Source organism: Cebus imitator, unplaced genomic scaffold (assembly GCF_001604975.1).
Source record: "Cebus imitator isolate Cc_AM_T3 unplaced genomic scaffold, Cebus_imitator-1.0 Scaffold95, whole genome shotgun sequence".
Taxonomy (NCBI): Eukaryota; Metazoa; Chordata; class Mammalia; order Primates; family Cebidae; genus Cebus; species Cebus imitator.
Window position 1 is genome coordinate 1,519,420 of NW_016107410.1, and position 14,600 is coordinate 1,534,019.

Below are 14,600 nucleotides of genomic sequence, written 5' to 3' on the forward strand. Positions count from 1 at the left end.
CAGAAGCAATTCAGACATAAACTAGATTATTTCAGCCAGATACATCAGGGGAAAGAAGAGAAGAATAGTAGTAGTTCATAATAACAGGTGCTGCTTGCTTGGTGGTGGTAGTGTGTGTGTGAGAGAGAGAGAGAGAGAGAGAGAGAGAGAGAGAGAGAGTGTGTGTGTGTGTGTGTGTAATGCACTCAAGGTTGTTTCCCTTTATTCACAAGGCAGTAGTATTTCAACAAGAATTGAAAAATTCTGGATGAAATGGATGACAACACAGATTACAGTCATCACAATATTTAAAATATGTTAAAAACAAATATGATGACTTCAGACAAGTTAAGGCAACAAAAGCCATGTAAACCACACTTACAGCTTTCCTCTTTTATACTCACTATATAATCTTTTGTTCCTGATTATCTGTTAGTATGGATAGATCGATGGATTGGTTGATAGAATATAGAAATCAATACTTGCATATATAAATATATCTATATATAGATATGTATCTGTATTGTGAGCATATGCATAAATACATATAAACATACATATATTTAATTCAAGCATCTTTCCTAGAAGGTTTACGTAAAAAAATCCACAAATACACATACAAATTTTATATATATAAAATACTAAAGGATTGTTATTTATTTTTACATTCCTTTAAAAGGTATTTTGAATGGAATTCCCAGGTAGTAATATTAAAAACAACACTGGATTAGGAGTCAAGAAATGTTTGCTCTAGTCTGAAGACTACACTTATATATGTTGAGCAAGTCTCTTTATTTCTCTGGTTCTCAGTTGTTTTTAATTTTTTTTAATTTAAACTGACGTAGGAGACAGGGAGAATGCTTTCTAGCTCTATAATAAGCTGTCATTATTATTTAATGTATACCAAAACTTGAACTTCCTGGAATGCTCATGCATGTTTCACAAGCAAGCTAAAGTACTAATTTAATATATTTCCAATATACTATTAAAAATCTGTATTCTGTGAGTATGAATAGGCTGCAGAAGCTTTAGCAATGCATAGTTCTGCATCACCAAAGCTGTGTAGACTGAAATATTCTGAAAGATCAAAAGAGGGGAAAAACTATTTTTATATTATCAACTTCAAAAGCTTAAAATATTTCTTCAAAATGTATTTTGTTTTATTGTTATATCACAAATTAATAAAACACTGAGTGATTTATTTTATAAAATTTCTTTTTATAAATATTGTTTTTAATTTATAAATTATAATTGTATATATTTATGGGATAAAATGTGATGTTTTGCTATATAAGGATGGGCATAATGTGGAATAATTAAACTAACATATTCATCACCTCACATACTTATATTTTTATAGTAAGACATTTGAAATTTACTCTTAGTAATTTGAAAATATACAATACACTATTATTAACTCTGATCACCCTGCTGTGTATCTCAAAAGCTTATTCCTTTTGTCAGAAACTTGGAATCCTTTGACTAATATTTTTTAAAATTTCTAATTGGCTTTCCATGACTGCAGGACAGCAATATATAAAATTATTCAGAAAGAAAATGAAGGGCAGAAATATCCGACAAATGTTTACATGCATGAAACTAGAGCCTCCACTTGCTCAAAATAGGCTGATTGGTCCTGGATATAAGTCAGGGAGCTGACCTCTCAGGAAGCCAAATTCCAAAACAATTGCAATCAATTGTTATAAATCTAGCTGCCTGTTGGTTTCTAGCATCCTGTCTGATACTTCCAGCTCCAAAGAGACTATCAGACAAGATTGAACCAAACTCTAGTTCATATAATTAAACAAGTGTCATCTAATTTATTTTTGTCATAATTTTATTCCTGTCTGAAGGAAACAATTTTATGTTATTTTTATGTTACTTAGATACTTAATTTTCCTTATATATTAATTTGATAATTTTGTTTACAAGGATGACTTACTCATTCAACACTATGCATAATAATTAAATGCCTATGGATGTAGATTTATTAGTAACATTATTGACAGTAAAATGGTCATACCATCTGAGATTCTTTGTCCTGACAAATAAATTAGTTAGTACAATCTAATTTGTAGGTCCTTCACAATTGTATTTTAGGGTAAAAAAAAATAATAGGTAGTAGTTAATTTTAGCCCTTTAAACCTATGGTGAACTGTATGAATAACTGCTTGAAACTGCAGGGTAATCCTGTCATACTTGCAAACACATAGAGGCAGCAAGACAATTTCTCCCCACACTTTTAATTAAAATAGTGCCTGAGTACACTTCCAGGGTAAGGGTCACAAATTTTCTTTCTAATTTTCCTGTTTTAATGACCACCACTGTTAAAAGTATGCTGGAATTCACTTTCACATATATTTAACTTACAGAATATATTGAAGAGCCTAAATGTCTATGGTAGATTCAATGTTTTCTTCCCTAAATAAATATAGAAAGTGTCCAATTTTTGCTGAAACATGTATTATTCCATTTGTTTCCCTGAATGTACATCAATGTTACATCCTATTTTGATGGCTGAATTGGAAATTACCTAAATAAACATAATTATCATTTAAAAAATATTGTGGATATAGTATCTAAATATTTTCATAGTGCATGATAAAAATAAGATAAATATGAAGGTATCTGGCAACAGGGAGTGGTAACTGCTACATTGAAGAGAAGGAGATGCCCAAGCAAATAATGATAAAATTCAACTATTCATAAGGACAATGCACCAATGAAAACAATCATGCTGGATGAAGTTGCTAGTAACCATCAGTTATTCTCTATCTTAAAAAGCAACAATTGCTTCCTAGTCAAAACAAAGTTGGCATTAGCCAAGTAAGTGATACTAACTTATCTGAACAAAAAAGTCTCGATCAGAAGTATCCTCCAAAAATTATAAGAAAACTGGGTTACACTTTTATCTTATACTCAGCAATACCCACAAGAGAGGGAGCCAAGGCCAAATGATCCTACTCAGGCATGCTGGTCTTCTTTGCAGGGTTGTCCTTAAAAAGAAGAAAAGTACCTGAAACTAATAAAGCTGGAAGGCACAACTTAAGATCTTCCTTAAAATTACCAATTTAAGAGTCACTACTTTGCTCCTACCTCAGAAAACTGTGTTCTAATTATCACATGATTTCTCTTGTATCTCTGTCTAGAACAGAGTTTCTCAAACTTGACACTCCTGAGATTTCTGGCTACATTAGTCTTGTTGTAGGAGCTGTCGTGCGCATGGTAGGATGCACATTCCTGACCTCTACTCACTAGATTGCCACAGTAAACCCCTCATATCCATTCAGGACAATCAAATATGTCTCCAGAGCTGACAAATGTCTCCTCGGAGCAAAATCATCCCTAGTAGGAAACACTGGTCCAGAGAAAGAAAGAAACAATACCGTCAAAACACAACATTCATATGTACAGTTCCAGTGGCTTCACTGATTAATCTGTGTTAGTTACATTACTGAGGTCCATCATTATTTGGATTCCACCAGATACTGATAAGACCAAATCCTACAAATAATTAACAAATTATCCATTACTATTAGCCGTAAGGTGAGGCCACATGGACAATTAAATGTTCTGACAGTCTTTCCTCATCTCAAATCTTATGAGGTGAAATTTTTGATGCCTTCATTCAGTAATTCTTCATTTGTTCTACTGTGTTTGTTATTGTTGTTGTTGTTTTTAATAAGACACCTATTTCCTCAAATGCAAACTGAATAATGAATTTCTTGATTTCACAGAGTTGGATCTATCACCTCCATATACCCAATGGGACAACAAATAAAACAACAAACAAATAAAACCAAAAACACTAGGATGATATGCAAGCCAGCTGATACTGTCTCTATACATGATAAATCAATGAATCTTCCTTAGTTCTTTCCAAACCTACCATTTTATAATGGCCTATATAAAAATAAACAGAGCAAAGAATATGTAACATTTTGCTTGGAACCATTCTGCTGCCATATATGAATTTCTTCCCTGTGCTATGGCTATTTTTAATAGAATATATTTAAATAGGTTTATAGAGTTTCAGAGATTTCAGATTAGGCTCTTGGCTCTCACTTATTTCTTTTCATATTAATGCATAAGATATATATTACATTTTAGGGGGCCAAGCTCTGCGACTCATGCTTGTAAACCCAGTGCTTTGGGAGGCCACAGCAGGGGGAATCACTTGAGGACAGGAATTCAAGATGAACCTAGGCAACACAGTGATACCCCATTGCTAAAAAAAAAAAAAAAAAAAAAAAATGATTAAAAAAATTAGCTGGGCCTGGTGGCAGACACCTGTGGTCCTAACTACTCAGGAGGCTGAGGCAGGAGATTCGCTTGAGCCCAGGAGTTTGAAGCTGCAGTAAGCTATGATTGCTTAAATCACAGCTGCATTCCAGCCTGGACAACAGAGCAAAACCTTGTGTCTTAAGAAACAAACAAGATAAATATTTTTTAAATCTTAACTATACTTAAGCACATGGGGTTTGAACTCATGTTTACAACTCCTTTCTAATTTCAAAAAGTGATTTGATAAAACAATTTCTGGCTGCTGGTATTTTCTGCCAAGGCCACTGGTTATATTCAAATTACTAACAGTGAAAAGAGTACAGCTAATACTTATGAAACGCTTTCCTCATTATGTCATCGTGAATGAGCTTTTGTTTGAAATAATTCTGGCTTTAAGAGATAACATTTCCAAACACTTAGAAATTATAAAGAGCAATTTTGAGGCTAAATCACTTACTTCCCATCCTCTAATTCAAAAGTTATATGACCTTTAACTTCCTCCTTTCATTAGAAATCCACCTACCTTCAACCCAAAAGAATGCCTTAACACGATTATTTCATTTAAAAAAGTATTTTTTTATTTCGACAACTATGCCCAATATTTATTTTAATCATAGAGTCGGCTAACCATAATTACATAACCAAAAGTACACAGGAATCATATTTAAAATGTGTTTAAGTTGAAAAGTGATAATATGATGTTAAATTATCTTAATTTTTAAAATAAATCTATAGTCATATTTTAGCATAATATGTCTTATTATAGAACAGCCCATTCTGTTATGACATTTTTATCAATAGTATATTATATTTATTTTCACAAAAGACTTGTCATACTTTCATTTCAAAGTTTTCTACACTGATCTGATCCAATCAATTATTATTGTAATTAAAATAATGATAATTGCTCACAGAAAAAAACAGCAATAAGTTTCAATAAACTATATTTTTCAACAGAGTTTCCGGGAAGAGACATTAAATCCAGGTTTTAACCTAATGTTAACTTTAAAAACATAACTGTATTAAACAAGGCCATCTTGAAGTTAGGAGAGAACAATTCAATAAGCTCCTTTGAAATAATCTGGAATTATGGTAATTCCTATTTTTGTTCTCAGTTTTGAGTAACTGGTGCAAATTGATACTACCTTCCACTCCCCTGACCCCTCCCCCCATAGTGAATGTATATATCTCTCGGACTTACAAATTGCTTAATCATCTGTGTTGTGACATAAAAGTCCTTAGGGAGCCTGTGAATCTTAGAAGAGCAGTAAATTAGAATATTTGCTAAATATGACTCTGTGGTAATTAAGAGTCATGGCCAACATAGAGGAGAACAGAAAGAAAACTCAAAAGGATTTAAAAAGATAGAACACAAAGCACAAAGATAAAACAGCATTAATTAGCACGTGGAGAAAACCACAATGATAAGAGATGGTGGTGGTGTGTAGTACCAACAAAAGAATTGAGATAATGGAATAATAATCCAAAAGTTGTATTTGTTTTGCTTTCTTTTTTTGATGTACCATGGAAGGTTAAAAAAGTAATGAATAAATAATGGAAAACAAAAACATAATTAGCGATGGGGGAAAACTTCATTGAATTGTGTAAAAGAGTATTTAAAAAGGCACAGACACATAATAGAATAATTCGTGTACTGAGTATATCTAACCAGAATGCTTGGCTATTGAGGGCCTAGAAGCTCCAAAAAATTATGTTACTTTATGAAAAAGGAAAGCAAAAATTAAAATGCACTCAATTTTTGTTTCCCAAACTAATTTTATGGAAAATCCATTTATTCTTACTTTAATCCGTATATTATTATCATACCTTCTCATCATTTCGATTCCTGAATTCTGTCTCCTATCCTATCTTCTTAATAAGGGCTACTTTTTCACTATTTATAGTATTTCTCAATGATTCTCCTAGCCCCTTTCCTGGTATCCCAGAGAACCATCCACTGAAAAAATAGTAAATACTGTTCTATGCTCTTTATTAAAATTCTCCATAAGGGTTAGTATTATCACCCAAAGAAAATCCACATTCTTGGCCGGGCGCGGTGGCTCAAGCCTGTAATCCCAGCACATTGGGAGGCCGAGGCGGGTGGATCACAAGGTCAAGAGATCGAGACCATCCTGGTCAAAATGGTGAAACCCCGTCTCTACTAAAAATACAAAAAATTAGCTGGGCATGGTGGCGCATGCCTGTAATCCCAGCGACTCAGGAGGCTGGGGCAGGAGAAATGCCTGAACCCGAACCCGGGAGGCGGAGGTTGCGGTGAGCCGAGATCGCGCCATTGCGCTCCAGCCTGGGTAACAAGAGCGAAACTCTGTTCCAAAAAAACAAAAAAACAAAACAAAAAAAAAAGAAAATCCACACTCTTAGAAAGTAAGCCATCTGCTGTATATATCCTTAATATCCCTTGAATAACATAAAGAGTTGCACACAGAATAGTTGTTCTTTGATTCCCTGTAAATTACTTTAAAAACAAAAATGTCATTATTTTCTTCTCACTGATGATCTCATTATTAATGTACATTAGTTGGCTGGTTAAATTTAGCCTAATGGATGTACATATATAATCACTTAATAATTGTAATGACATTTTCTCCTTAATATATGAAAATACTAAACAGAAAGTTTTTAGTCCATCTCTTCCATAGGGCCATTTCATACTAAATATGAAGATTAAAAGTTTATTTTAAATGTACAGGTAGGAATACATTTTTTAAAGTAGCCAATGGTTTTGCTTATTTCATTTTATGGAGGTTTTTCTGAGACCTTGTACTATATTTTGTCTGTATTATCTGAAATCATCTAATTGGCAGTCTATTGAAACTTTAATTACAATAAAATAGTGAGTAAATAACTGTGTACTATTTTTCATAGGTGTTGGGTAGCTAGTGTTTCAACATTTGCAATAGTAATTCATTATCGCTTACTAAATAGGTAAACATAGCTAAGTCTCCTAACCTTAGGGTACTAGATTTTTCAGAAAGACAAAGCCCATATTATGACCAATGTAAATATATTTAGTCATTTAAACAATGTTGGCTAAACAGTGATACAAAAGAAGTAAAACGATACTGATAAAATCGTAAATTCTAAAAGTAAAATACATCAACCTCAGCTGAACAGCAGCTTTAGAAAGCCTTTCCATATGATCCCGAAAACAACAGAACTAGAAAGAAGTCAGAGAGAATAATAAGTAAAGGAGAAAAGAAAGTTAATAATAAATAAGGATAGACTAACCATTTTTTTTAACCTTGGCATTTATATAACTAATGTGATATATAAAATATTGCGAAAAGGTATTTTTCTAAGCAACTACTATTTATGGAAATATTTCTCCAAGTACTAACAAGAGTAAATGGGGAGAAAATGAAGCAGACAGTCACAGGGTATTTTCTATCAATAGATTTACCAATTGTCATAATATTCCAGCCTCAACATTTTACCTGAAATGGTTTACAAGTGCTGGAGCTGAAGAATAGAAAGTTATGTACACCTAGAGACCTTTCTAAACAGTACTGAAATGCATAAAGTAATTATTCATTACTTACAAAAGTTGTGTTTTCCAATAATAATGTGGTAGCATTTGTTTCTATATTCAGTTTAATGACATGTCCATTCTCGCTTTTATACACCACATCTGTATCTGCAACAACAAAGACATTAACAATTGACAAGTAGATTGACTAGGTAATATAACTGCAGGGGAGAAAACATGCATAATAAACAGACACATTAGAACAATCTTTTTTAGCCTTCAATAACCCAGGCAGATTTCTGTACTTGGCATTCATTCTCTTGAAAGATCACAAAGCCCACCTAACACATGGTCTGTTGTGCAATGAACAAGGGGTTAATTTTCATGGTTTAACAAATGAAAATTAATTAAAATGTAGGCAATCTGCTACACATTCTGTGGTGACAAAAAATGGGCAAAGGGAAATGCCACCAGTCTCTCAAGTAAGCCATTACTGATGATGATCCAGTATTTTAACTTAATAGTGCTGTCAGTCAACTGTAACTCTTCACAGTTCTAAGTCTCCTCAGATTGAATCACCTTCATGCAGACCTATTAATGGATCCAATTCTTCTACCCCCACTGCATTTCTATGTAGCTTCTTGAATTTTCTTTTGGGTTGTGATTTTGTCTGTGGTATTTTATATGGTTTGCATAATTGCAGATCAAAATCTCTGAGGCTACTACTGTATCAATAAATCAACTTTTTCAACTCTAGAAAAATTATGTCTTCTTTTTAAATAACTGCTTTTCTTTCAAATAACTGCTTTTACATATTTTTGAGGTAAGTTTAGCCATATTTGTTAGAAAATTAAAACAACATCTCAGACTGAGAATACTAACTTGAGGAAAAACTGACAGGATATTAGGATATATATATGTGTGTATATATATATATGTATATTACCTTTTACCTAATATATATATAATATATATTCTATATTAAAAGACTATATATATGTAATATATGTTATATATATATAATATATATTAGGTAAATGGTAATATAGAGATATATTTACCTATTAGGTAAATATATTTTTATATATTATGTACATATTAGGTAAATATATATAATTAATAATATATATAAATATACCATATATTAATATATAGTATAATTAATATATACAATACATAAATATATTACCTTTTACCTTATAGATTTATATATTATATATATTAATTATATATATATATAAGGTGAAAGTAAATATATTACCTTTTACCATATATATATATATATAATTATATATATATAATAGGTAAAAGAGAGATAGTCACATAAAAGTAGTTTTGAAAATGTTCTCTTTTCAAATGATAATATTTTTAACCAGTTTTATCTAATTCTAGCCTTTTCCATGGTGTTGCACATCCCTAATCTCCTGCTCATTCTTGGAAGAAAGGTGATATTAATAGAGATTAGATTCACTACTTATAGTGAATGAATGTATATAAGTTACACTCTTTCAGAAACTGAATGTCTTCACTTAAAAACTTAGAAAACAAGGACTAGATGATGAGTTATGAAGATTAACATATATATATATATATAAGGTAAAAGATAATATATTTATATATATTATATTATATATTTATATATATATATTAGGTAAAAGAGAAGATAGTCACATAAAAGTAGTTTTGAATATGTTCTTTTTTCAAATGATAACATTTTTATCCAGTTTGAAGTTATGAAGATTATCAGCAAAAACACATGAAAAAGTATCTGACACTTTTGGCCAAATAAGATTATCTGACCCCTTCTCTCATTATTTAAATATTATTAATTGTTATACCTACAGTGTATATGACCAGAAGCAAGCAATAGTAGCAACACTAAAGTTTGTTTTCTTCAGTATCTAATTCAAAAGACATAGTCCAATATGGTCCTCCTATTAGAGTCAAAAATAACACAGAGGACCAGTAGTTCTCCTTGACCTTAGTCACATGGGAACAGTGACATGTTGGAACGGAAATAGGGAAACACAAATGGCCTTTTAATCGAGGATGAACGGAAGGAGATAAAGAAGGGATTTCCCAGTTACTCCCTGAGGCTGGTTGTATGAACTGATAGTTCTATCTGATCTCTAAACTAAGGCCTTGTATTACCTTCTGAACTTCTGTTATCAGCTAAAAAGGAATTGAGTTCTTGCTTTTGTTTCATCATTAACTTTACCTGTTGTCCTTTTTTGTTTATTTATTTATTTACTTATTTTTAAGATGGAATCTCACTCTGTCACCACACTGGAGTGTAGTAGCACAATCTCAGCTTACTGAAACCTCCGCCTCCCAGGTTCAAGCAATTCTCCTGCCCTAGCCTCCTGAGTAGCTGGAACTACAGGCGCACACCACCACACCCAGTTAATTTTTGTAATTTTAGTAGAGATAAGGTTTTACCATGTTGGCCGGGATGGTCTTGATCTTTTGACCTCGTGATCCACCCGCCTTGACCTCCCAAAGTGCTGGGATTACAGACGTGAGCCACTGCACCCAGCCTACCTGTTGTCCATTCTATTGATGTAGAACAAATAGTAGATTTACATAAACAATAAATGTTTATTTGATTTATACCCTTTTCCTCTCTTCTCTTTCCTTTTTATTCATCATCCATATTTATGATCATGTCTCAACTGCAACACCAATCATCTGTAATGCTCATTTGTTCTTGCCAGTTGATTTGACCTCCTGTCCTCCTGCTCACTCAATAGTCCAACCTCAACTTTGAGTTCTAACTTCTATTCCCTCTTTGAACTTTTTAAAATATTCTCATCTCTGGACCACTTCTGGATTTTGATGAACATATCATCCTGGATTAGCAAGAGCCAAATAGTATATCCTAACAAAATCATCCCTACAATACTTTCTCAAAAAATTAAGAGAAAATAAATTTCTCTTTTCCATTGCATCATGGAGAAAAATAGAGCAAAAACACTTAACAAGTAGTTTTTCTCCCAAGAGGCAGGCAAAAACATCTTTGCAAAGATCATGATAGTGAAAGAAATCTAACATGGCTGGCTGACTCCATCTTGCTTTTAGGCTCATAGGCTGGCTGCCTTCACTCATTCTTGAATGTTGGTCAAACTAACCATGTATGAAATATAGTTTATAGTTTACCTTTGAAACAAAAATATTAATAGTCCCTCCATAAATCTCATCCCCTTCTTGTTCAGGAGTTGAAATCACCCTTGTAATACTAAAACTGAAATTATGAAAGCCTGAATTCTGCTAAAATGTAGCTGTTGTTTCTACAATCTTTCACTGCTCAAAAGTCATGTGGCCAGAGGTCACAAGATTTGTAATTCCCCCAGTTGCTTTTGTAGATAACATCATTATTGTAGAACCTACGGTTGGTCTTTTGAGATGATTTTCAGACTGGCCTCACCAGGACGCAAAACTCAACCAGTCCTGTGACCTCCCATTTAGAGGCAGGCTTAGTACACGAGGACAGCTTTCCACACTTTTATGATTGCATCCCCCCAATCAATCAGCAGCAAACATTTCCTAGTCCCATGCCCACCTTGAAAAATCTAGATCTCCAAGACTTCAGGAAAAGTGATTGAATAATAACTCCAGTTCTCCCACATGGCCAGTCTCATTTTACTTAAACTCTTTCTTTACTGCAATACCAAGGTCTCAGTGAACTGGTTTTTGCAGTGGACAGGAAGAAATCACTGGGTGATTACACAAGCACACTGTGGAATTTTAAATTGAGATGAGGTCTGTGGCATTAGCGAGAAAGAAAAGCCATAGAACATTTTAAGTATGAAGGGTGATTCCTGGTCAAGAGAAGAGAAAAAGAAATTTGTGACACCATAGTTCCTCAGGGTGAAAGAAAAATCTTAAATGAGTGATAGGTTGTTATTAGGTGTGGTCGAAATAAAATTAGTCATTATTTCCCTTGGAACGAAAGTAGAAGGAAGTGAAGCTTGTTTGAAAAGATAAAGTCTACAGGGCCAGGCGCGGTGGCTCACGCTTGTAATCCCCACACTTTGGGAGGCCAAGGCGGGCAGATCACAAGGTCAGGAGTTCAAGAACAGCCTGGCCAATATGGTGAAACCCTGTCTCTACTAAAAATACAAAAATTAGCCAGGCATGGTGGCGTACACCTGTAATCCTAGCTACACGGGAGGCTGAAGAAGGAGAATTGCTTGAACCTAGGAGGAGGAGGTTGCAGTGAGCCGAGATCACACCACTGCACTCCAGCCTGGGTGACAGAGTAAGACTCCATCTCAAGAAAAAAAAAAGATAAAGACTAAGTTAACATTAATTTATTTAAAGTCAATTTTCTTGGATAATTATTTGGGCTTGAGAAAAATCAACAGAGTTCAGATTTGTAAATACCTTTAGATCTGCACTCCTGCAAATTTTACTGTTAGTCTCTCAAAGTTGCATTAATAGGATGAACTTTTTAATTCACATGTAATGCTCTAGCTTAATAATTAATATTACATGAATTATTTTAAAAGCAACTAGTATCTGCCCTTATCAATTTTCTTGTTTTTTGTTTTGTTTTTTTTTTTTTGCTGTTATTCTTTATAATCTGGTCTTCTGGATCTCAAATTTATCCTACTTTACAGTTTAATTTATAATCACTCATGGAATTCCCAGTTCTGAAACTCCTATTACTAGACTAATAGTATCTACTAGATTAATAGTGATCTGTCATTCTGGAACTACATTTCTGAATGTTGTGCCATATATTTTGTTTAACATTAAGTAATAAAATATGAGTGAATCAGATCAATGACTAAAGTGCATTAACATGGGAAGATTAAGGAAGGTATACTTGAAGCATTCTTAAAACATGGCATTATGTATCTACAGGGTGCTTTGATTAAATAATCTTTTCTTCTTTTCAGCTCATTGGCAGTTAAGAGCCAATTATTCTGAAAACACATTCAACTCAATTAGTTTTTTTTTTTTTTTTTTTTAAAAATGTACAGCAGAATAGAATCACTGTCTGGCCTATCTACCATGAGAACCAAGCATGTATCTTCAATCTGCAGTATACCTAACTATCATTACTGTCATTTCTATCCAATTCTTTTTTCCATAATTTGGCTGATGAAAAGAAAAACACAGTATTCTAGTTTAAAATCTATCAGGTAAATGCAACCTTATATTTTTTACCCCTTCCACACAGAGCAGATGATAAAGCATTTACCATTGTTGATTTAGTTCTCAGTGTGGTATTGAAATTAAGAACTGAGACATCTGCATCCACCTTATCTATCAGGACCAAGAACAAAGACAGCCTGCATTCACATCATTTTACTGTTTGTTCTAGGGCATTCTTCCCATGAACTTAACACTGTAAATAAGAACAAAAACTTTTTTTGTTCAAAAATGGCTGAAAATTAGTTTCTAGAAACATTACACTTCTAAAATAGGGTAAACTGCTCAATTATCAAACCACTCACTTCAAGATTCCTGCCTGTCTGTGTTCACCAATCCTAAGCTATTACATCTTGAAATGTGCCTAACAAAAATCAGATCCTCACATTGAAAGTTCAGCTGTATCTACTCAAACCCAGATTTCCAAACCTATTCATATCTCCCCCTAATCCGCTCCTTCTGGACACTCTGACTCTTTTAAAATGTTGTCTTTTTTGACTACTGTAGTTAATAAACTCAGCTTTACTTAACAGGTTATGCTATGAGTCTTCTGAGAAGCGTAAAGTTGACAAAATTCATCTTCCATGTGTATCAATATAAAGTCACCATGTTGGTTTCTGTTCATCTTGCTAACGAATAATGTAAGTATACATTTAATTTTGACATGATAATTCACTATCAATGTTTCAAAATTAAATCAATCAACAAATCTATCATCTATCTCTACATAGAGAAAGAGAAAAGTTCAAAAATTAGACAAAATCTTGGCGAATTAGTTCTCTGAGAAATTTTCATCCAAAGATAATCTTCATTTAAAACTATTTTTGATATATCTACAATTAAAATTCTGTAGCATTCCATGTTTTAAGAGAAACTATACTCCATAAATAAGCTGAGCAATTACAAATAAAAACTGGAAAAAATTAAATGACTATCACAGGAAATGCTCAAATAAATCTAGGAAGGGTTTGTTAAATATCAAGTTAAGATTTTATTCATTAATTGAATATATCAATGGTAAAACTAGAATATTTTGCTATTCATAATTAAAACACAGTAGACTCCTCATACAACTCTCCTAAAACACTACTCACAACAATATAAAACTTTCCTCACATTTTAAAGAGCCCCAGGCTCCATACATTTACCTGAGAAAACTGAGGTCATTAGAAATGGCCTCAGTTTCCTATATCTCTATTTCAAGATCTCATTCCATGCACACTCTTTTTAGCCCAAGACGTTTGGGAAGAGATGAACTTTCTCCTTTGCAAAGTGAAGCTCTGTTTTATAAACAAGTGAATGTGCTCTTAAGCTCTTAAATATCTTTGATCCGTTTCCTCTTGTCAGTTACTTGTCCTTTTCATGCTGAACATTGTTCTTTACATTTAAAAAAGAAGAAGAAAAAAAAGTAGGCCATTCGAGGTGGTTCACACCTGTAATCCCAGCACTTTAGGAGGATGAGTTGGGTGGATCACAAGATCAAGAGATCGAGACCATCCTGGCCAACATGGTGAAATCCCGTCTCTACTAAAAATACAAAAATTAGCTGAGTGTGGTGGTGCGAGCCTGTAGTCCCAGCTACTTGGGAGGTTAAGGCAGGAGAATCGCTTGAACCCTGGAGGCCAAGGTTGCAGTGACACAAGATTGTGCCATTGCACTCCAGCCTGGCGACAGAGCGAGACTTTGTCTCAAA

At 33.3% G+C, this 14,600-nt stretch overlaps 1 protein-coding gene across 3 annotated transcripts in view; it reads right to left on the bottom strand.

Annotated features, from left to right (window-relative positions):
• DPP10 (dipeptidyl peptidase like 10) overlaps positions 1-14,600 on the bottom strand; it is a 1,448,345-nt gene that overhangs the window by 336,409 nt on the left and 1,097,336 nt on the right. For all 3 annotated transcript variants that reach the window (XM_017536067.2, XM_017536066.2, XM_017536068.2), the window contains exon 4: positions 7,824-7,918. In XM_017536067.2, the coding sequence (XP_017391556.1) occupies positions 7,824-7,918 (95 nt within the window). The remainder of the gene's footprint in view (positions 1-7,823; positions 7,919-14,600) is intronic.